This window comes from Mirounga angustirostris, unplaced genomic scaffold (assembly GCF_029215605.1).
Source record: "Mirounga angustirostris isolate CCGP_5_RB_7025 unplaced genomic scaffold, mMirAng1.0.hap1 SCAF_5, whole genome shotgun sequence".
In the NCBI taxonomy this organism is placed as follows: domain Eukaryota; kingdom Metazoa; phylum Chordata; class Mammalia; order Carnivora; family Phocidae; genus Mirounga; species Mirounga angustirostris.
The window spans coordinates 17,185,317-17,207,977 of record NW_026991713.1 but is presented as its reverse complement, the minus strand read 5'-3'; the positions used below and the strand labels follow the sequence as shown (position 1 = coordinate 17,207,977).

General features: G+C 45.7%; 1 protein-coding gene and 1 long non-coding RNA gene across 7 annotated transcripts in view; one reads left to right on the top strand and one right to left on the bottom strand.

The window, feature by feature from the left end:
• The window catches only part of CHST11 (carbohydrate sulfotransferase 11), a 259,731-nt gene extending 248,426 nt beyond the window's left edge, over positions 1 to 11,305 (top strand). For all 6 annotated transcript variants that reach the window (XM_064590700.1, XM_064590701.1, XM_045872699.3 and 3 more), the window contains one exon: positions 8,237 to 11,305. In XM_064590700.1, the coding sequence (XP_064446770.1) occupies positions 8,237 to 9,091 (855 nt within the window). In that variant the 3' untranslated portion in view covers positions 9,092 to 11,305. The remainder of the gene's footprint in view (positions 1 to 8,236) is intronic.
• LOC123843352 (uncharacterized) overlaps positions 1 to 22,661 on the bottom strand; it is a 43,510-nt gene that overhangs the window by 7,706 nt on the left and 13,143 nt on the right. The window lies entirely within an intron of this gene.

Here is a 22,661-nt window from a genome sequence, read left to right as displayed (position 1 = left end):
ATGTAAAACTATCCTCTTACATAATGCTAATCTTCTCTTATACATTAATACTCTGTATCAATTTGCTCAAAGTTATTGACTGAAGCCTTGGTTCTTGTATTCATTTCCTAGGGCTACCGGGTAGACCCTTCTTGCCTCTTGCCGGCTTTTGGATGGTGCTGACAGTCTTTGGCATCTTGTAGTTGGTAGATGCATCACTCCAACCTCTACCTCTGTCATCACATGGCCTTCTCTCTGTCTCAGAGTCTCTGTTTTCTCTTCTAATTAGGACACCAATCTTTGGATTAGAGCCCACCCTAATATATGACCTCAACTAATTGCATCTGTAAAATACCTATTTCCAAGTAAGGTCCCATTCTGAGGTTCCAGGTGAACATGAATTTTGCGGGGGGGGGGGGGGGACAGTATTCATCCTAGTACAACCTTTATTAAGGAATGTTCTGGCATCCATGAACATTTGGGAAGTTTCATTTGCTACACAGGGACCTTCCTGCTTTCATATCACATTTCCCTAAAGAGATTATTGAGCATCTGCTATGTGAGTGGCACTTTTTTAAGCACTGAAGACACAGCCATGGGAAGACAAAGTCCACACTAAATGGCACTTCTGTTGGACAGGGAGAACCTTATGCCATTGTGCTATGAAAGGCAGCCCTTCAGGAGAACAAAGTGTAGGAACTACAAAGTTTCATACCTGGCCCCAGACCTTGCTCATCATTGCTTCCACCACATTCGACTAGTCAGCAACTCCCAGTGGGGTGGAGTCATGGAGCTGGAGGAGGAGACTCTGCTTCTTGATGGGAAGAGTGACAGTGTAGCATCGCAAAGGGGAATGTCTATCAGGAGAGCACTAATGATCCCTCTGCTCTTTCTGGTAGTTTGTGAGGCTAAAAGTAGTGAGAGAATCTCCTTACTCTTCACACATGGAATTCTCATTAGAATTAGCATGGTCTTGGTTTGCTTCATTCCCTTGAGTGTGGAAATTTCAAGTGGTGATAGGGATCTTAGGCTCACCTTGTCCCACGGATATACCTAGATGACACCCACAGTCAGTGTAAATAACCCAGAAAATGACCCAAAGATTGGCAGAACAGACTCCCCACAGCTAAAGGTAGAAAAGAGGCCACATCAAAAATGGTGGGAAGGGCGGAGATATGGTCAGGAACCAAATTGATCTGGGACACTGTCCATGGGAGGGAAGGACACTGCAAACACAGAAAAGGGAGAGGAGCAGACCCCACACGGGCTCCCCAGGCACAGGGGACCTGCATTGGGAAGACAAACCCCAATAACATTTGACTTTGAAAACCAGAGGGACTTAGCTCCATGAGTTCTTACAATCATTGGGGCTTAACACTTAGAACTTTAAAAAATAGCAGGCTCAGCTCTAGGAGAGCCAGAGGGTGATAAGAAACTGAGGCCTCCCCAACCCCTTAAAGAGACATATAACAAACAACCCTGCTGAGATATAGCATAGAACCAGCAGCTTTAAAAAACACCTGGGGTATACAGGAAGGCAGTAAATATACAAATATGTTTAGTAATCTCAGGGTGTGTGCTGGAGAGGCAGGGATCTTTAGGAGACTTCTCCAAAAACAAAAGAGCTGGCAGGCACTATTTCCCTCCCTGCCCCCTGGCTTAGATGCATGGACATCTGCAGGAACCAGTGAAGCATGAACACTCTCGACGTAGCTTGCTAACAGTGCCCCAGCCCCACGTTCTCCTGCTGGCCTGTCCTGTCCAACCCAGCATCAGCAGGAGTCCATCCACAGTGGTGCCACAAGCCTGGCAGTGTGCAAGCAGCCCCGACAGGAACCAGCATCGCTCCAAAGTGCCTCCTTCCCTGTGGTGAGGAGATGATAACCACACGTGCCAGTCTGACTGCAGCCCCAGCAATGGGCGGGGGGGGGGGCGGGGGGGGGGAGCAACATTGGTCCACAGGCTTTGCCCACCAACGAACGCTTCTCAAGGGACAACACAAGGAGAGTCCCTGCAGTTTGGTGCTACTGGAACTCCGGCAAATGCCTGGTCTGACCCAGCTCACGCCCAAGGCAGCCCCAGACTGGCCCACTACCACCACAGGGACCAAACCCTGCCCACAGCAGATCAAGAGAGCCATTGCAGATGAATGCACTGGAGGCAAAGTGGCTCAGCCACAATAGTAAGGCATGTGCAGTACACACAGGAGACCCCCCACCCCCACCCGAAGTGCCAGGGTCTGGTGAACAGGGAGCATCGCACTGCAGGGCACTACAGGACCTCTTCTTCATAAGGCCACTACTTTCGAGAGCAAGAGATTTTCCTAATCCATAGAAACAGCCACAGAGAGTTAGACAAAATGAGGAGACAGAGGAATGTGTCCCACATGAAAGAACAGGACAAAAATCACAGCAAGAGAGCTAAACAAAACGGAGATCAGTCATATGGCTGGTAGAGAATTTAATGGTCATAAAGAAACTCACTGGACTTAAGAGTGGAGGATCTCAGACTCTCAACAAAGAGAAAATGAAGAATACAATGACTAAGATTAAAAATACACTAAAGGGAATAAATGCAGACTAGAGGAAGCAGAAGAACAGATCAGCAAGCTGGAGGAGACAGAATAAGGGAAAGCAGTCAAGCTGAACAGGAGAAAGAGAAAAGAAGAATAGAAAGTGAGAATGGGTTAAGGGAACTCAGTGATACAATCCAGCATAACATTTGCATTATAGGAATCCCAGAAGAGGGAAAAAGGGGGTCAGAATATTTATCTGAAGAAATAATAGCTGAAAACTTCCCTAATCTGGGGAAGGAAACAGATATCCAGATTCAAGAGGCACAGAGATCCATCTCAACAAAATCAACCCAAGGAGGTCCACACCAAGACACATAGTAATTAAAATGGCAAAAAGTAGTGATAAAGAGAGAATGTTCAAAGCAGCAAGAGAAAAGAAAGCAGTTACAGAGAAGGAAAACCCCATAAGGCTGATATTTTTTTTTCAGCAGAAACTTTGCAGGCCAGAAGGGAGTCACATGATATATTCAACATGCTGAAAGAAAAAACTACATCCAAGAACACTCTACCCAGCAAGGTTATCATGAGACTAGAGGGAGAGGTAAAGAGTTTCCCAAACAAAAGTTAAAGAAATTCATCACCACTAAACCAGCCTTACAAGAAATGTTAAAGGGGATTCTTTGAACCAAAACCAGAAAAAGACACAAAAAAAGAGAACTACAGGCCAATATCTCTGATGAACATAGATGCAAAAATCCTCAACAAAATACTAGCAAACCAAATCCAACAATACATTAAAAAAAATAATTCACCACAATCAAATGGGATTTATTCCCAGGATGCAAGGGTGATTCAATATTTGCAAATCAATCAACATAATACATCACATCAGTTTAATAGAAAGGATAAGAACCATATATGATCGTTTCCATAGATGTAGAAAAAGCATTTGACAAAGTACAACATCCATTCATGATAAAAACCCCAATAAAGTAGGTTTAGAAGGAATATATCTCAACATACTAAAGGCCGTATATGACAAACCCACAGCTAACATACTCAGTGGTGAAAAACTCAGAGCTTTTCCCCTAAGATCAGGAACAAGACAAGGATGCCCACTCTCACCACTTTGATTCAACATACTACTGGAAGTGTCAGCCACAGCAATCAGACAAGAGAAGGAAATAAAAGGCATCCACATTAGTAAAGAAGTAGTAAACCTGTCACTATTTGCAGATGACATGATACTATATATAGAAAACCCTTAAGACTCCACCAAAAAACTACTGGAACTGATAGACAAATTCAGTAAAGTTTTAGGATATAAAATCAATATACAGAAATCTGTTGCATTTCTATACGCTAATAATGAAGCGGCAGAAAGAGAAATTAAGACACCAGTCCTATTTACTACTGCACCAAAAAGAGTAAAATACCTAGGAATAAACCTAACCAAAGAAGTGAAAGACCTGTACTCTGAAAACTATAAAACACTGATGAAAGAAATTAAATATGACAAACAACTGGAAAGATATTTCATGCTTGGGGATTAGGAGAACAGATATTGTTAATGTCCATACTACCCAAAGCAATCTACAGATATAATACAATCCCTATCAAAATACCAACAGACTTTTTCACAGAACTAGAACAAACAATCCTAAAGTGTGTATGGAACCACAAAAGACCCTGAGTAGCCAAAGCAATCTTGAAAAAGAACAAAACTGGAGGCTTCAGAATCCCAGATTTCAAGATATACTACAAAGCTGTAATAATCAAAGCTGGCACAAAAATAGACACATAGAGAGCCCATGATTATATGCTCAATTAGTCTATGACAAAGGAGGCCAGAATATGCAATGGGAAGGACAGTCTCTTCAACAAATGGTGTTGGGAAAACTGGACAGCTACATGCAAAAGAATGAAACTGGACCACTTTCTCCCACCATACACAAAAATAAACTCAGTATGGATGAAAGACCTAAATGTGAGACCTGAAACCATAACAATCCTAGAAGAGAGCACAGGCAGTAATTTCTCTGACATCAGCTGTAGCAACTTTTTTTCTAGATATGTCTCCTCAGGCAAGGGAAAGCAAAGCAAAAATATACTTTTGGGACTACAGCAAAAAAGAAAAAGCTCTGACACAGATGTAGTGAAAAGAAGGGCCACATGCACCCCAATGTTCATAGCAGTAATGTCCACAATAGCCAAACTGTGGAAAGAGCCGAGATGCTCTTCAACAGATGAATGGATAAACAAGATGTGGTCCATATATACAATGGAATATTACTCAGCCATCAGAAATAAATACCCAACTTTACATCAGCATGGATGGGACTAGAGGAGATTATGCTAAGTGAAATAAGTCAAGCAGAGAAAGTCAATTATCATATGGTTTCAGTTATTTGTGGAACATAAGGAATAGCATGGAGGATATTAGGAGAAGGAAGGGAAAAATGAAGGGGGCGGAAATCGGAAGAAGAGATGAACCATGCGAGACTACGGACTCAGAAAAAAACTGAAGGTTCTAGAGGGGAGGGGGTGGGGGGATGGGTTAGCCCAGTGATGGGGATTAAGGAGGACACATACTGCATGGAGCACTGGGTATTATACGAAAACAATGAATCGTGGATCACAGCATCGAAAACTGGTGATGGCGACTAACATAACATAATAAAATAAAATTTAAAAAAAAAGCTATGTAAGCAAAGGAAACAACAAAACTAAAAGACAACCTACTGAATGGGAGAAGATATTTGCAAATGATATATCCGATAAGGGGTTAATATCCAAAATACATGAAGAATTTCTATAAAACACCACCACAAAAACCAAATAATCCACTTAAAAATGGACAGGAAACATAAACAGACATTTCTCCAAAGAAGACAAACAGATGGCCAACAGACATTTGAAAAGACGCTCAACATCATTCACCATCTGGGAAATACAAATCAAAACCACAGTGACATTTCACCTCACACCTGTCAATTGCTAAAAGCACAAGAAACAAGTGTTGGCGAGGATGTGGAGAAAAAGGAACCCTCGTGCAGTGTTGGTGGGAATGCAAAGTGGTGCAGCCATTGTGGAAAACAGTATGGAAGTCACTCAAAATATTAAAAACAGAGTTACCATATGATCTGGTAATTGCACTACTGGGTATTTACCCAAAGAATATGAAAACACTAGTTCAAAAAGATACATGCACCCCTATGTTTATTGCAGCATTATTTACAATAGCCAAGATATGGAAACAGCCTAAGTGTCTAAAGATAGACGAATGGATAAAGAAGATGTGTTTGATACACACACACGCACGCACAATGGAATTTTTCAAGGATAAAATATCGCCATTTGCAACAACACGGCTGGATCTACTGGGTATTATGCTAAGTGAAAGAAGTCAGAGAAAGGGGCGCCTGGGTGGCTCAGTTGGTTAAGCGACTGCCTTCGGCTCAGGTCGTGATCCTGGAGTCCCTGGATCGAGTCCCGCATCGGGCTCCCTGCTCGGCGGGGAGCCTGCTTCTCCCTCTGACCCTCCCCCCTCTCATGTGCTCTTTCTCTCTCTCTCATTCTGTCTCAAATAAATAAATAAAATCTTTAAAAAAAAAAAAAAGTCAGAGAAAGACAAATACCATATGATTTCACCCATATGTGGGATTTAAGAAACAAAACAAGAAAGAGGTGAACACACTCCTAAATATAGAGAACTGGTGGTTACCAGAGGGGAGGAGTGTGGGGAGTAAAATAGGTGAAGGGGATCAAGGGTACGCTTATGATGAGCACTGAGTAATGTATAGAATTACTGAATCAATACTGAATACAACTGAATACAATCAATACTGAATACAACTGAATACAACTGTGTATCTGAAACAAATCAATATATTGTATATCCTGCACCAGATGCGGCACGAGGTATATTGTATACACCACGGTATATATATATATTGTAATATACCGCTGTATGTTAATTACATTGGGATTTAAATTTTTTTAATTAAAGAACAAAGGGAAAAGAGTGAATCATTGATTTCTCTGGAGCTCCCTTTAGTTCTGAACAGGGGAGGAGTAGGAACGGGACTGGAAAGGTAGGTTGGTGCGGGACCATGGAGGACGTCAAAGACCAGCGCGTGGACGGGCTCCGTGTTCTTGGGGCAGGAAGGCAACCAGGACACCATGTCCTCTGCAGCTCCAGACCGGCTATTCCATAGCTGTGGTGCGCCAGTTTCTCTATAGCTTGAACCATAATTAATATCAAGGTCCTTGATACTTAAAGGAAGAGCCACTTTGCGCATTCAGGAGGGTAGATGGAGGCACGGCCTGAAGCAACAACAGTAGGGTTGTCAGCACACCAGGGCGGTGAGCTGTGCCGTTTCCTACTCCAGGTGGACTCTAAGGACTGGCTCCCAGGATATGGCCTGTGAGGAGAAACTTTTGTTTCTAGAATTTAGAGGAGCACACACACGTCTTCCCTTTGGGCCCTTTTGAGGCCGCCAGCTCTCTCTGGTCTGATGCCTCCTTGACTGTAAGCCCTTTAGGAGAATGTTCTGTCTCCCAGGGGTGCTGAGCTGAGTGCTGTACGCTGTGAGGTCTGGACGGATGTTTGAAAGGATGCATCAGTGGATGAATATGGCAGAGAAGAAAAGCTTGAGGGTAATAAAAGGGTAGTAAATGCCAATACCCATATATTTGGGTTTGAAACGATAGAATCCAGACTCTCACTGCTTTATGCACCAAAGCAAATGTACCGACTGAGGTCACAAAAGTCCAGGAGTTGAGGGGTCTGGTCTCAGCAATGTGTGGACCCAGGTATTGAGGTGACGTCACGGGGAGCACGTGCCTCTGTCTTCTCATCTCTTTGTACCCTCCCTTCCCAGTCTAGCTCTCCCTGCATGGTGGCCTTCCTCCCTGTCCCCAAGCTCCAGGCTGCCATTCTCACAGCACAGCTGCTTGAGAGGGAAAAGGAACTAACTGGGAATGGAAGAAAGTGGGTTCCCAGGGGAACATCAAGGCACTGGCACCAGAAGACGCACAAGGCAACAGATGTTCACAGTGATAGGCTTGTAGAGAAATTGGATCCCCTTGCTTTAAAGTAGATCGATCAAATGCCAGAGTCCCCATCCTTCAATCAAGAAGATGGGAGTGCTGGACCTCAGGGTAGAGGGCAAAGTGGGCGGCCTTGGTTACCAGGAGGACCCGAGTTTGAATACGGAGTCGGTTGCTCACTGTGTGATCTCAAGCTGGTGACTTAACCTCTCTGAGCCTCAGTTCCCTCTTTCTTAACAGCTAGCCGGTCAGCTCCATAAGGGCAGTTCCCTCCTTGTATCTTTTGTGGCCGCATCCCCAGTGCCTGGCAGCAGGCTTCCTGGCAACGGGGGCGGGTCCTTGATACTGTTAAATCAACCCCGTTTCTAGATGGTTGTACAGGGAGAAGAAAAACAGCCAACGCGAAGCCCACTAGTAAAATGCCAGGCAGTTAGAGGGTGGTGCGTAAGCTACAGCCTTGATCATTACTATGACTCCACAACGGGAACATGGTGGAACAAAGAACCCAAAGAGTCGAGGCAGCTGGGGCGGAGAATTAGGAAGGAGGACCCGCCACTTCGGTCGTGGGCTGGCGCTGCCCGGGGTGGGGGTGGGGGGCACCGCGCTGGCCGCCGTGGTTGCGGACGCGGCCCAGGGGCCCATCCCCCGCGCCCGCCCTGAATCCGTGTTCCTCTCGTGTCCCCTCTGCAGCTGGAGCTCTCGAACACCGCCGTCCTGCACCAGATGAGGCGCGACCAGGTCACGGACACCTGTCGCGCCAACAGCGCCCTGAGCCGCAAGCGGCGGGTGCTGACCCCCGGCGACCTGAAGCACCTGGTGGTGGACGAGGACCACGAGCTCATCTACTGCTACGTGCCCAAGGTGGCGTGCACCAACTGGAAGCGGCTCATGATGGTGCTCACCGGGCGGGGCAAGTACAGCGACCCCATGGAGATCCCGGCCAGCGAGGCGCACGTGGCGGCCAACCTCAAGACCCTGAACCAGTACAGCATCCCGGAAATCAACCACCGCTTGAAAAGCTACATGAAGTTCCTGTTCGTGCGCGAGCCCTTCGAGCGCCTGGTGTCGGCCTACCGCAACAAGTTCACGCAGAAGTACAACACGTCCTTCCACAAGCGCTACGGCACCAAGATCATCCGGCGGCAGCGCAAGAACGCCACGCAGGAGGCGCTGCGCAGGGGGGACGACGTGCGCTTCGAGGAGTTCGTGGCCTACCTCGTCGACCCGCACACGCAGCGCGAGGAGCCCTTCAACGAGCACTGGCAGACGGTGCACTCGCTCTGCCACCCGTGCCACATCCACTACGACCTCGTGGGCAAGTACGAGACGCTGGAGGACGACTCCAACTACGTCCTGCGGCTGGCGGGCGTGGGCAGCTACCTGAAGTTCCCCACCTACGCCAAGTCTACGAGAACTACTGACGAGATGACCACAGAGTTCTTCCAGAACATCAGCTCGGAGCACCAGACGCAGCTGTACGAAGTCTACAAACTCGATTTTTTAATGTTCAATTACTCAGTGCCAAGCTACCTGAAGCTGGAATAAAGGGGGCGTGGGGAGAGGGGAGAGAATCGTGCTTTTTAATTTAAGATTTTTATTTGTCAAAAGAAATTATATGGATATTGGGTTATTTTGTAAAGTAATATTTCTTTGGGGAATGATGCTGCGAGCAGCATGGTTGAGAATTATTTAAAATCCTTAGTAGGGAAGGACGGCTGTCTTTGCGGGGGAATAGGATGGGTGTCCTTGTGCTTAGACGTGAATACCTGCAACACTGCCTCAGAGGTTTCCTTGTGCTCTGGTGAATTCCACGGATTGTGCGTCCCAGAAATTCTAATTAATATTATTTATCGTTATTTAAACATGGTCTCTGTGTAGATTTCTTTCTGTGGCAGCAAGATCCTGATGTCTTTGCAGAAGAAGTGTGTGTTTTTGTTCTGTGCTTGCTACAAGCTCATTCTGGGGCATGAATGTTCTCCTCGCTCACAGAGTTAACTGTGTGTTGACCCTTGTGATGTCCGTTGATACCACCCTTCTTGGAAATCGGTGAGAAATAAGTAGAAAAAGGCACCTTTGCAAGGGACTGATTCCAAACAGATTCCAAGCAACCCAAGAGTCTGTTGCGCTAAGAAAAAAAAAGAAAATTTGATTTTTTCTTTTTTTTAACCCAAGGAGAAGAGCTCAGTGTAGTTTTTTTTTTTTTTTCTTTTCCACCAGAATTAGCAGTCTGATAAAATAGGCTTTTCTACAGAAATTCTTAACTGGCAGTGCCAGTTGTAATAGTGAAGTGGCTGTTACTTTATAGTCAACAAGTATTTATTGAGCAACTACTATGTGCTGGGCCTAATTGTAGGCCCTGCGGATAGAGCATGGAACAAAACCAATGGTCTCGGCCCTCAAGAAGCTTTATGTGGACACAGTTTCCAGCTCGACAATTAGCAAACCCCTCATATTCATGGACGTTACATGAGGTTTGGACCATTTTGAACAACCCCAGAAGGCCCATGACCCCTACAGATTTGCGTTTTTCTCTGGCCCAAATTTGAAAACCACACACTTAGAACAGGCCACTCGGTGAGTAATCCAGGCTCTTCACCCAACACAAGAGAAGACAAAAGTGTTTCCCATCATGTGTCCACTCCAATGGATTGGTAGTGTCCGCCTTTAAGCCCCAGAACAGATTCACCAGGCACAGCATGGAAGGGGGGCTGTCACTGATGAGTGATGTCTGCCTTGGCGGGGAGGGAAGGGGATCATTCCGCCCATGCCTCTTCCTGTCCCGTCAGCCCCGGCACCCACGCCTCCGCGTGGAAGTGTTCTCTCCTCTTTGCCATGTGCAAGAGTGAGAAGCTGTGGCAGACCTCGTACATTTGGGACCTGGAGTGGTCTGGCATTTCTCCCCTGGTGAAGGTCAGAGGTGGACCCCCTGTACACATACGCACGCACATACCCCTCCCAAGTCCTCCGGAGGCCGAGACCATCCACACCTTGGCGAGCACCATGCATGAGCAGCAAGGACAGCCTTCCATGACTGTAATCCATGCCCCTTTTCCTGCGGAAGGTCGGAAACATTCTACTTCCTGTTCCTTGCTAATTACCATCTGCACATGCTTCTCATTTTCCAGCCATTTCGATGCCTCGGTTGAAATTTGGCCACATCCCTCTTACAACTAGTGAATGAGTTGGTAGCAAATCCTGTATATAATAATAATTATAGTTGTAATAACGGGGTGGGGTGGGATGGGGTGTGGGTAAGTTTTGCTTTTTGTTTTGTTTTTGATGCAGTATATAGCAAAGGGGTGAGAATATTCTAAACAAACAGAAATGAATAATTTATTCACAGAAACTATTAGAATTGTATTGGAAAGCTCACAGCCAGCTCAGCAGCAGCTGCTGAATCTCACTGAGGACATGATTTTATTGAATGTGAGTGAGGTGTGCACTGGGGAGGGGGCGGCCAAAGCTTTTTATAAAATGTTGTGTCCCTTCGTCCAAGCTCTCTCCCCTTTGTGAAGGGCACAGCGACTGTGCCCTCCATGGACAGAGCTGTATGCCATGTGTTTTACTGAATAGAGCGACAGACCTCAGCTGTCCCTGGAATTGGGAGTCTGGGCCCTGTTTCCAGGCAGGGGACACTGTCCTCCAAAATAGGGCTTCTGCTAATGAAACATTGTCCAGCATTTCCTGATATGTGCTCCACAGAACAAAAAGGTTCTAGGAGATGTGAAGTTAGTGTGATGCAAAAAAAAAAAAAAGAAAGAAAGAAAGAAAGAAAAGAAAAGGAGAAAGAGAAAAAAAAAAAGCATTTTGAGGTCAAATATCTTTGGGAAACAAAGTTAAGTCAATTTCCTTTCTACAGGACTTTTCAGAGCCTTGGATGTACGTTGTGCATTATGAACCCCCAAAAGTATCATTGAGTTGGTAGCATTTCCTGAACTTATGTGACCAGGATACTCTATTTTGCAGATCTCACAGAAATGTTCCACAGAATATACTTCGGTTAGGTCGATTTCGCATATCTGAGGTCGTCAAGGATAAAACAACTTCCCTGACCCTTCTCCAAAACAAAACAGAACAAAACAATAAAACAGGATCAATCCATTTCTATCTGGTTTATAGCAACAGAGGTACTTTATCAAATCAATTAAACTTTTACTTAAGTGCAATGGTTTTAATCCTGGATACTACCCTGGGCAATGATTCCATCCCTCCCAAAGGGAGCAGGGTATGGTGTTGAGTGGTGTAGACAGAGGAAGGGGAGGGGACATAAGGCCACAGAATAGTCCCCCCTACTCCTCAAGCCTTAGGTTGCTCAAAGCACGCAGAGGGAGCTCAACCCTTCAGGAGTGCTTCTTTAGTTCCAGAGTTTGGGAGTGTTCACCACGTGCTTTTGTTTTTCCAATGGAAATTCCCATAGATTTCCCCAACTCTGTGTTCCCGCCACCATCTTTGTTGGATTGGGTGAGCTCACTCGGGCCGTGTGCAGAGTACCGCCTTTCATCCATCTTCTCTCAAGCGAGAAAGACTGTCCTTCAGGGGACAAGACATCAGTGTAGTTCTGCAATGAGGGACTTTCTCCTTGTGTTTGTTTTGTGTTCACATTTTGTTTTCTAGTGGCATAAAAATTTAAAAAAAAACAAACTGAATCAACTGTTCTGCAGAATGTAGAAAGTATTCTGTGTCCTTGGTATAAAAGAATCTCTGGGTAAAAATGTGCCTGGGAAGCAAAAGCTTGTGTTTTTGTTTTTGTTTTTGTTTTTTTTTGTTAAGAAAACTGAAAACGCTTTTCATTGCATGCTTCGCTGGAGAAAAGTACAGGCAGGTGTCCCACCTCCAAGCCACTTTTCAAAGGTGCTGCTGTGTTTTCAAAACCAGGTACAGTTAGGGTAATATTTACAAGGACATTCCTGCTTAACCTATCTCTGTGGTTGGAAAATTCTAGAATATTGGCCACAGGGCTTGAATTCCTGCAGCTTCTCTGGACCACCCTGCCCGTCCCCCTCTCCGCCTCCCCAGCTGGTCTGGGAAGAAAAGCAGTCTGTTGACCTCTGGTATCTCAGAGGGGACCTTCCTTCCTCCCTGTCCACCAGGTGAGCTCCACCCTCCTGAGAGCAAAGGTGTGGAGGCACAAGGGGCTAATTCCTGCTGGTAGAAAGTTCCCAGGGGAAGAAAAAAAAAAAAAAAAAAGCAAGTCCCTGGTGCACTTAGCTGGTGGGGTCTGGCCCACTGCTGAGGTAGTGATTACTCAGGTAGAACAAGTAGAAGTCCCTGTTCGAACCTGGCAAGAAGCCAAGGGACTCTGTCCCCGGTGGGTGGTGTCAGACCATGTCCCTTGCAGACTGCCCCTCCCCCCACACACACCAACACACACAAAATGAGCTGCCCCCTTCTGTGCGATCCCGGTGACCAGAATCCCTTCCCAGCCCCCTCCTATGTCAGCGGGACTGACCTCATGGCTCCCCCAATTTCCAAAAACCAGCCTTTATTTCTTCCAGCCTTTTCTCATCAGCTGACGGGACCCTATGAACAGGCAACAGGACCTACGATAACCAGCTTGCCCCTTGGCTATTCACAGGCGAATTTCGATTTGCTACTCTGTCGGGTACAGAAGGGGCTGCCCGTACTGTTTTCCTATGAGCATGCTCAGTATGGTATATGCACATATAACTTAACATCTTTGTGGAGTGTGATTTTTTTCCCTTACCTATTTGTATGCAGTAGAGGGCTTGTTTTAAAAAACTCTCCGTCTCCTACTGTACTGTTCGAGAAAGCTGAATTCCACATTGCCAGCAAAAGCGTGAGATGTTCATGAACCTTCCTCCAGGAAAAGCCATTCAAGCCTGATTATTTTTCTAAGTAACTTCAATTAAATTGAAGAAAAAAAAAGAAGCTTCTCTCTGTGTATGGTTTATTCATGGCTCATTGACGAAAGGCTGTACGGGTTGGGTGGGCTGTGTGCCTTAGCGTGTGGGGGGCCCTGCTCGTGTGCACCAACGGATGGAGAGGGAGAAACAGATGCGAACCCCACTGGCAGTCTTGGCCACGGCAAAGGCCACCACTGATCTGAACCCTTCCTGTTTAGTGGATGAATGGGAGCTTTCCGCATTCCTGTCTTACCTACAAATTCTGTTGGGTGATCCTTGAGGAGGCCCACCATGATCATGTAGTCCCACCATCCATGGGAAAAATAAGGAGACAGTCTGTCTCTGGAGGGTTAAATGGTTTTGGGGACAGAGCTGGTATTCCAGCGTGCGTTGATGTGCCTTCAGAACCCCACACTCTCCCACTAAACGACATGCCTCTAAGCAGCTGTCCACCGTCCAGAAGTTGCAGACCTGCCCTGCGAGCCCCAATTTTCCAAATCCAGACCCATTCCTTTTCAGATGCCCCATTGCTGCTCCCTTGATGGACATTTTTTAGCTTTAGTGCTAGGAATGATTTACTTATTTCTATTGTGCCAAAGGAAACGCACTCCAAGTTGTTTATTCTATTCTAATTTCTTTAAACGTGTTATCTAAACATTTCACATGAGAGGATTAGATTTAAAAACGTATCCCATTTTCAACCATGCCAGGTAGGGTTAGTAGCTGTCTGCCCACCAGTGGCCGGCTCCCACCCATTCCTGGTGTCACTACTGTCCTTGCTGAGGTTCCTTCTGCTTGGGGAATGTCCAGACTGTGGAGCTCAGTTGTCTTCAATTAATGGAAAATGTACTTCTTTTTAATGTAGTAAGTCACATCACTTGGTCAGGGCCTGTCCCTGTCTCATCCAGGACAGTGGAAAATGTCATTGGGAAGCAAGTGTGAATGAGGACATCCCCAGTGTTCGTTTATTCTCAGAGTAAGACGGAAATGCCCTCTTGTCAGTGGCCAGCTAAAGGGTCACTATTTCTGATGGACCACTGGTGCCCTCCGGCTGACACTGAAGAAGCTACAGAAACTTCTGGCCCCTGGAGGGCCAGGGTGCGCTCATTTTTGATCCACCTCCAAGCGAACAACAGTAGCACCAGGCAGAATCCTTAGTATCCAGTGCCAAAGTGTCCTTTCTTGGGAAGAGCTCTCCTTTCTCAAGTTGTGTCTTTCCTTGAGACATAACTGGTAATCACATAACTTTTATGATAGTAGACACTGGTTAAGAAAATAAGAAAGATATTGGCAATTCCATGGCAGCCCCCAAAGCCTTTTCAAAATTTTCTCAAAAAGTCACAATATCCAAAAAGACTAGGAACCATTGGCCAAGAAGACATTTGAGGGGGGCAGGACCCTGAGGGCTTAGTGGAGCACAAATCTCTGGGGGAATCCCTCTCGAAGTGTGATTCTGAGCTTTGCATTGCTGGTACCCACATTCCTGCTGGCACATTGTGGCCAATGGCTGTGGCCCCCTGGGGTCCTGGATGACTTACAGGAAGTGGGAAGACGAGTCCGGTCTACATTCACCGCAGAGTCTATCTGATATCTCGGGTCTAGTGTTTCCAATATGATACGATACGGGAGATTCTAGCAAGACTGACACGAGAAACGAACAACCCGTCCCCCATTTTACGATCCTCTCCCAGCACCAACAGACTCCCCACATCATAACAACCTCTAGACAGAACAGTCAGAATGGAAACAGCCTGATTCCAAACCCAGAGCTGGCTGAGAACTGTTCACAAACATACTGCTTCTTCGAAAATGGGGAAAATAATAATATCTGAATTGTTTATCTCAGTTGAGGTTGCTAGTCCTACTTCATCCACCAAGGAGCGGTGTGTCACCTGGAGGTAATTACTTCCTGTTGGGGCCTCAGTTCCCTCGCCTTTAAAATGTAAGAATTGAGCTAGGTCTGTGGTTTTCAATTAAAAAGAAAAATGAGCCTCTTAAATTTTTTTTGTATGTTGAACGTACAATAGATGAAGCAGAGATGCTGTGATTGAACAGTCTGAGGACCACCTGAGCCTCTTTTCCCCATAAAGTTCCTGTGAACCTCCATGGACCCTTCGAGTTGTAGGGAACACAGTTTGAAAACCTTAAGTTAGGTGACCTCTGAGCCTTTCCAGCTTTGACATTTCTCTAATGATCTACCCAAATCCTTTTCTGTGGCTCTTTATGCCAAAGAGGTTGATTAGCAGTTAGAGGATTCCACAGAAGTATCAACAGCTTCAAGAAGGGATGCTCAGAGAACAGCATTAGAACAAGACGAAGACGGGAGGAAAGAAATAAGGAAAAAGGAAAGTACAAAGGAAAAGGCAGAGATGCAGGAAAGAGCTCAGATTCGAGGTGGGAACCAAAGTTTAGACTCCCATGCCAAGGAATGCAGCCTCCAAATTCCTACAAAACCCCATTAATTTGAAATACAAGAGACTGCAATGAAAACCAGTCTCTGTATTAATCTGCTTTTTAATTTTCAGTGTTTGTTTTTAAAAATAATAGAGAGTGCCATTGTGGAAGAACAGCAAAGGCTTGGCGTTCTCGTCGGTTTGGACCAGCCACCAGCTAGAGAGGATTTTTTGTTTGTTTTATGGCTGCATCCAGTCTGGGATCATTATCTGATAGATCAAGCCAGGAACAACTTCGTGCCTAGAACCAAACTGGCAACAGGATGAAGGAGAAACGCCTGAAGAAGAAATGAAGGAAGAAAGAAGGAGCTCTGTCTAAAGGAGTGACAGCTGTATGCTGAGCTTCCTTGCACAATGAGCACAGACCCAACTCTAGGAGGCTCGGAAATGTTTGCTCTTAATATGGTCTTTTCCAAAAATACATAGTTTCATAAAGAAAGTTGACCGTGAAAGTGGCTAACTTTTATTAACTCTTCATCCTCACACCAACCAACAAGGGAGAGGCCTGTACCCTTTTTTGCAGGTAAGGAAGCAGAAGATTGGAATAAACAGCTTCCGCTAAATCACTCATCTAATAAGTGGCAGAGCCAGAATTCAAGCCCAGGTCGGGTTGATTCCTGGCCCATTGGAATTGGCCTCACTGGTGGGCCAAGACAGGAGGCAGACAGAAGTACAGACCGGGGGGCATGAGGGTCCTGCAGACAGACATGGGAAGAGATTAAAACTTTAGCCCAAGTGGCAAAAGCTGATTAAATACAACTGAAAGACGCTAGGAGACAAAGAAGGGGCTGGAAGACAAAAAGGGTCAAGTTCAGACTAAAATAGTCGCAGACAACTAGACAATCTATTAAGTTTTGGCCTGTGTTGTTGAGATAGGAAAAACTAGCTCCCCTCCTCTGTGTCCCCTTTACCCCCCCACTGCAGCCACACCCCACCCTCCTGACACCAGATTGGAGGGGGGTGTTTTCCCCATAACAAGCAGTTCTCTGCCACACCAGCTGGGTGTCCTAAAATTCAATGCAATTCTGACACTCTCTACCTGGAAACAGATCCCACAGGTGAAGGGCTCAGTCCTACAAGACTACACCAACCCCCCCCCCCCCCCCGCCACACACACACACCTCAGATGCCAGTCACAAGCCCAGATGTCACCTGGGCTCTTGACCAACCAGCTATAGGTCAGAGGTTCCCACCAGCCCCTCCTCAGGTGTGATTCATTTGCTAGAGGGGCTCACAGAACTCAGGGAAACACTTTCCTAACTGCTTATCAGTTTATTATAAAAGAATAGGTTGAAGGATACAGATGAGCATGGGGATGGAAGAGACGCACAGGACAAGGTACAGCGAGGGGGCACGGAGCTTCCAGGCTCTCTCTGGGTACGCCACTCTCCCAGCACCCCCAAGTGTTCACCAGCCCGGAAGCCCTCTGAGCCCCAGACTTTTGGGATCTCTATGGAGGCTTCCTCATGTAGGCATGATGGACCAATAACTCCATTTCTAGCCCCTCTCCCCACTCTGGAGGATGGGGGGGCGGGGCTGAAAATTCCAACCTTCTAATCATGGCATGGTCTTTCTGGTGACTAGCCCTGGCCAGGAGCCCACCAAGCGTCACCTCAGTAGAGCAAAGAACATTGCTATCACCCAGAAAAGTCCAAAGGATGTGGGAGCTCTGTGTCTAGAACCGGGTCAAGACCAAATAGTACAACAGATGCTCTGTGTGCTCTGATCCCTCAGGGAAATACAAGGGTTTTAGGAGCTCTGGCCAGGAACCAGGGCAGGGACCAAGATAGGTTTTTTTCTATTATCTTACACTTGTCTATTACAGTTATCTTGTGAAAACAGCTGGACCGGTTATTAGCAAATTTGGACAAACGATTCCTAAAGGTTGGACGTCAACTAAAAGCCAATGGCAAAAGTGAAATTCAAACCGGGGGCCTCAGAGGAGGCTGTGAGTCTACCGAAATGCAGTGCCTAAGCCACACGTATTCTCATGGTCTGCACAGAACAAGCCAACCTGGGTTTCAAACGTAAGCCCTGAACCAGGTTTCACGGGCAGCCATTCAGGACGAAGAGAGCGTGTTCAAGCAGCTGCTCTCAGAGCAACACCGCCCAGTGCATCCTGGGTTGAGCAGCAGTGGAATGAACGACCTTTCTGAGCAGTGTAGAGAGGCCAGGCGCAAACAGGTTAAGAGAGAGAGAGGCCGAAGGGCAGGCGGGAGTATCTTGGGGCAGAAGCCACTTTGGATGTTGTCCGCTTCTCACAGCTCCTTCTGCACCCATCAGGCTCTCTCCAGACACGCACGGGTGGTACTCTAACCCTGGGGTGGATCTCCTGTGAGCGGAGCCCTGAGCTTCCTCACTCCTTCTAGGAACCTGCAGCTATGAGGGGATTGAATCATTCATTCATTTGTTCATTCGTTCATTCATTCATTCAAATGTGTTAAGCATTGCCTATGTCAGACTCTGTGCAGGATGCCAAGAGCGTGGGAATTCTTAGGACTCATACTCAAGTGGAGAACACAGAAATGTCAACAGATTGTTATAGGATAATTAAAATATACACAAAGATGAAACACCACACTATCCCCGGGAAAGAAGTGATCCAAGTCAGTAGCGGGAGAAATGGAGAGAAGGCAAGGGACTGGAGCGGCGTCTCTCCACCAGGGGTGATTCTGCCCCCAGGGGACAGATCTCTACAACAAAGAATTGTCCAGCTCAAAAATGCCTGAATGGGAGAAATACAAAGAAGGTAGAATCTGTGGCTTTTAGCAACTGATTGATATGTGGGTGAGGAAGAGGAACTGAGGAAGCAGGGAGAACTGGCACTTTCCCTGCTTGGGAGACACAATACCTGAAGACTGGGTCCATGAATGGGGGTCAGATAATCAGGAGCAGAAACAGATTTCTGGAAAGGCCATGACTTTAGTACGGGACATGCTTAATTAAGTTCATGTGGGACATCCAGAGGAAGATGGATAAGTGGGTCTAGAACCTTACTACTCAGTGTGGTTTGTGGACCAGCAGCATGTGACTTGCGAGCTTGCTAGAAACAGTGTTTCACGTAGCCCTCCTGCATTTTGAGAAGCCAGGTGATTCATGTGCACATTCACATTTGAAAAGCATTTATCTAGAGCACAAGAGACAGTCTGAAGTAGAGCTGTAGCTGTGGGGGAGAGGGAATATCCTACATTACTGCTTATTCCTCCAGCAACACTGAGATGTGGATATGATCAGGGCCACTGGTTGTACAGTGTCTGGTTGTACAAGTTGTGCACTCCACAAAGGTGCCTAGTTAAGGATGAGGCTGACAACTAACACATACTGTGAAAGGAAACAATGCATTTCTCTTACTATACTTGCCAAGTTATGGGCGTAGGGGCTGTGATCGTCCAGAAGGGGTACTGTTCTAATTTACACAAAAGCTGGTGGTTTCCGTGGTATAATGGTTATCTTGTTCTCCTCACAGAAAAGCCCTGTGGCCTAGCAGTGGCCCTGAATATAACACTTCCACATCCCCTCATCGGCAGTTTTGAAATCTATAAACCTTTAAAACCAAAAATCTTTTTATAGATTTACAGCGAGCTCACTTGGCAGCAAAACCTCACCTTAACTAACATGAGACTAATTATAGTCTTTATTTATCCCACTTACTGTGAATATTCATACATTTCCCTACAGAAATATTAACGTGTGTTATTACGGTATCCAGCCCTGCACGCTCCCAGAATATTGGGTAATGCAGGCTATTGGCACAGCATTATTTTTCTACAATTTGAAAATTTCTGAATTCTAAAACACATCTGGTCCAAGGGTTGCCAAGAAGAACTGTCGACTTGGACCCTAATTTTACGGATGGAGAAACTAAGGCTCAGAGAGGTTAAGTACAACACCAGGGAGCCAAGGTCCGAACCTCCTGCTCTTTCTGCATCACGCTAATTCCGAGAAGCTTACTGAGTAGGACACTGATCGGTACACAGCCCAGGCCCTTCCCTCACCGGTAATGTGTATTTTCCGACAGAAACATGGGTAAGAGACGCGAGGATGTGTTTCATTCGGGGCTCTCGTGACAGATCGCCAGTCCCTGCCCTTGAGCGGCACATTTCCACACAAGCCCCCAGGTGTTCCGACAGCACTTAGCCCAAAGCCAAGCACCCCATGCTGGACATGTCCGTCCGTCAACTTCAACCTTAACGGGCAGACACAGAGAATGCCCGCAATTTTGCAAAGAGAATGAAAGCAAGTGAATTCTCGTTGGATGTGTGATTGATACGATACAAACACGAGCGGAACAGCAGGGACCACATTCTGCTGCGCTATTCTTATTCTGCACATGGAGGTCTCAGCAGCAGCCGCAGGATCCCAACGCCAATTCCTTCTTGAAAAGGCATTTGCTTGCTTTGGAGAACACAGCGCCTGTCATCTCTTCCGAACCAGGGGCCGCTCCTGATTCCTCTGCTCCTTCAACAAAGAGCTGACTTTATTCTCCTCCCAGAAATGAAGCTGGAGCTATAAATTACTAGCCAGATAAGAGTCAGTGTAGCATCCTCTCTGAAATTTTGCAAACTCTAAAATTACATTTCTGTGGCATTCTGGGATCTGTATTCCTCGCTTTCGAGCTTACATGTTGGGCTATTGCCACAAGGTAAATGTTGGAAATTTGGCATCTTGTCATCCTAATCAATGATTATCCATTCTCTATTTTGAACTTAAGCTTTTTAATAAAAACGTTTGTTTTAAAAAAAAAAAACCTCTTATTGGGGCACCTGGGTGGCTGTCGGCTAAGCATCTGCCTTCGGCTCAGGTCATGATCCCAGGGTCCTGGGATCGAGCCCTGCATCAGGCTCCCTGCTCGGCAGGGAGTCTGTTTCTCCCTCTGTCTGCCGCTTCCCCTGCTTGTGCTCTCTGTCAAATAAATGAATAAAATCTCTAAATAAATAAATAAAAAAAAAACCCTTATTTAAAAGTATTTCAGTGATTACAGAAAATCATTTTCGGATTCATTTCTGATTCTTTCCATTGTCTGCACATGAATTAGACATTTTTGTGTCTTTAGGTGCCACTTTGTATTATTTTATATACACATTTACATATCTTCTCTGGAGAAGTATTCATTCAAATCTTTTGCTGATTTTAAAAATTGGCTTTTTCTTCCTGGTATCAAGTTGTAAGCTTTCTTTATAAATTTTGCATTGAAGTCCATTATCAGAAACGTGTTTGGCAAATCTTTTCTTCCAGTCTGTGGCTTGCCTCTTCAATTTCTTTTTTTTTTTTTTTAAGATTTTATTTATTTATTTATTTGAGAGAAAGAGAGAGAGAGAAACAGCATGAGAGGGGAGAGGGTCTGAGGGAGAAGCAGGCTCCCCGCTGAGCCTGGAGCCCGATGTGGGACTCGATCCCAGGACTCCGGGATCATGACCTGAGCCGAAGGCAGTCGCTTAACCAACTGAGCCACCCAGGCGCCCGTTGCCTCTTCAATTTCTTAATAGCATCTTCCAAAGATGAAAATGTTTCAATTTTGATGAAGTCCAGTTTCTCAATTTTTATTTTGTGGCAGGTTGTGCCCTACATAAGAAATCTTTGCCCTCAATAAAGTCGCCAAGATTTTCTCCGGGGCTTTCTTACAGAGGCGTTAAAGTCTTAGCCCCCACATTTAAGACTGTATCCATTTAGAGTTAATTTTGTATATGGTATGAAGGGTCAGAGTTAAGATCATATAGGTATTTGGTTTTTTGAATGCCATTTGTTGAAAAAAGTGTTCTTTTCTCACCTTGGTATTGTGTCAAAAAGCAAGCGACCACCCACACATATGTGGGTATCTGTCTGGATTCTACTCTGTTCCACTGACATCATACTGTTGTAGTTACTAGAGTTTCATAGTAAGTCTGGAAATCATGTAGTGTCATTTCCTTCAGCATGTTTTTTTGTTTTTTTTTAATTGCACTGGCTCCAAACTCCAACATAAGGTTTAATAGAAGTGGTTAGGAGGACAGCATTCGTTTTTGAATATAAAGTATGATGCCAGCTAGAGATCTTCTGTAGATGCCCATTATCAGCAAACTGAGGCAGCCACTTTGCTATTATGCATCTATGTTCATGAGAAACACTAGCCTGTAGTTTCCTTTTCTTGTAATGTGTTCATCTGGTTTTGATGTCGGGAGAATGCTGATCTCATAACATGACTTAAGAAGGGCTCCTTCTCCTATTTTCTGGAAGAATCTGTGCAGAAATGGTCCTATTTCTTCCTGTTAAGTAGAATTCACCTGTGAAGCCAACTGAACCTGGAATTTTCACTGTGGGAAGACCTTTAATTATAAATTCATTTTACTTAATAGATGTATGGCTCATTAAGCTATCTAACTTTTTCCTGACTAGGTTTTAGTAGTAAAAAGTCATGGAAGGTGCTTTTTAGGCTAGTTTTTTTCCTAGAACTAATGAAACCCCATTTGTAAGCTGTGGCCTTTCTTTTTTTTTTTTTTTTAAAGATTTTATTTATTTATTTGAGAGAGAGAGAGAGAGAGAGCACATGAGAGGGGGGAGGGTCAGAGGGAGAAGCAGACTCCCTGCTGAGAAGGGAGCCCGATGTGGGACTCGATCCCGGGACTCCAGGATCATGACCTGAGCCGAAGGCAGTCGCTCAACCGACTGAGCCACCCAGGCGCCCTAAGCTGTGGCCTTTCTAAGGATCCTCGTTAGTGCCCTGAATACTCAGTGAGACCTGTCTCTCTGGCTAGAGGAGACGCAACTCCTGCCTGGCACGGTGTAACCTCTGGGATTATTGTTCTGTCTTTGGGAGTTGTT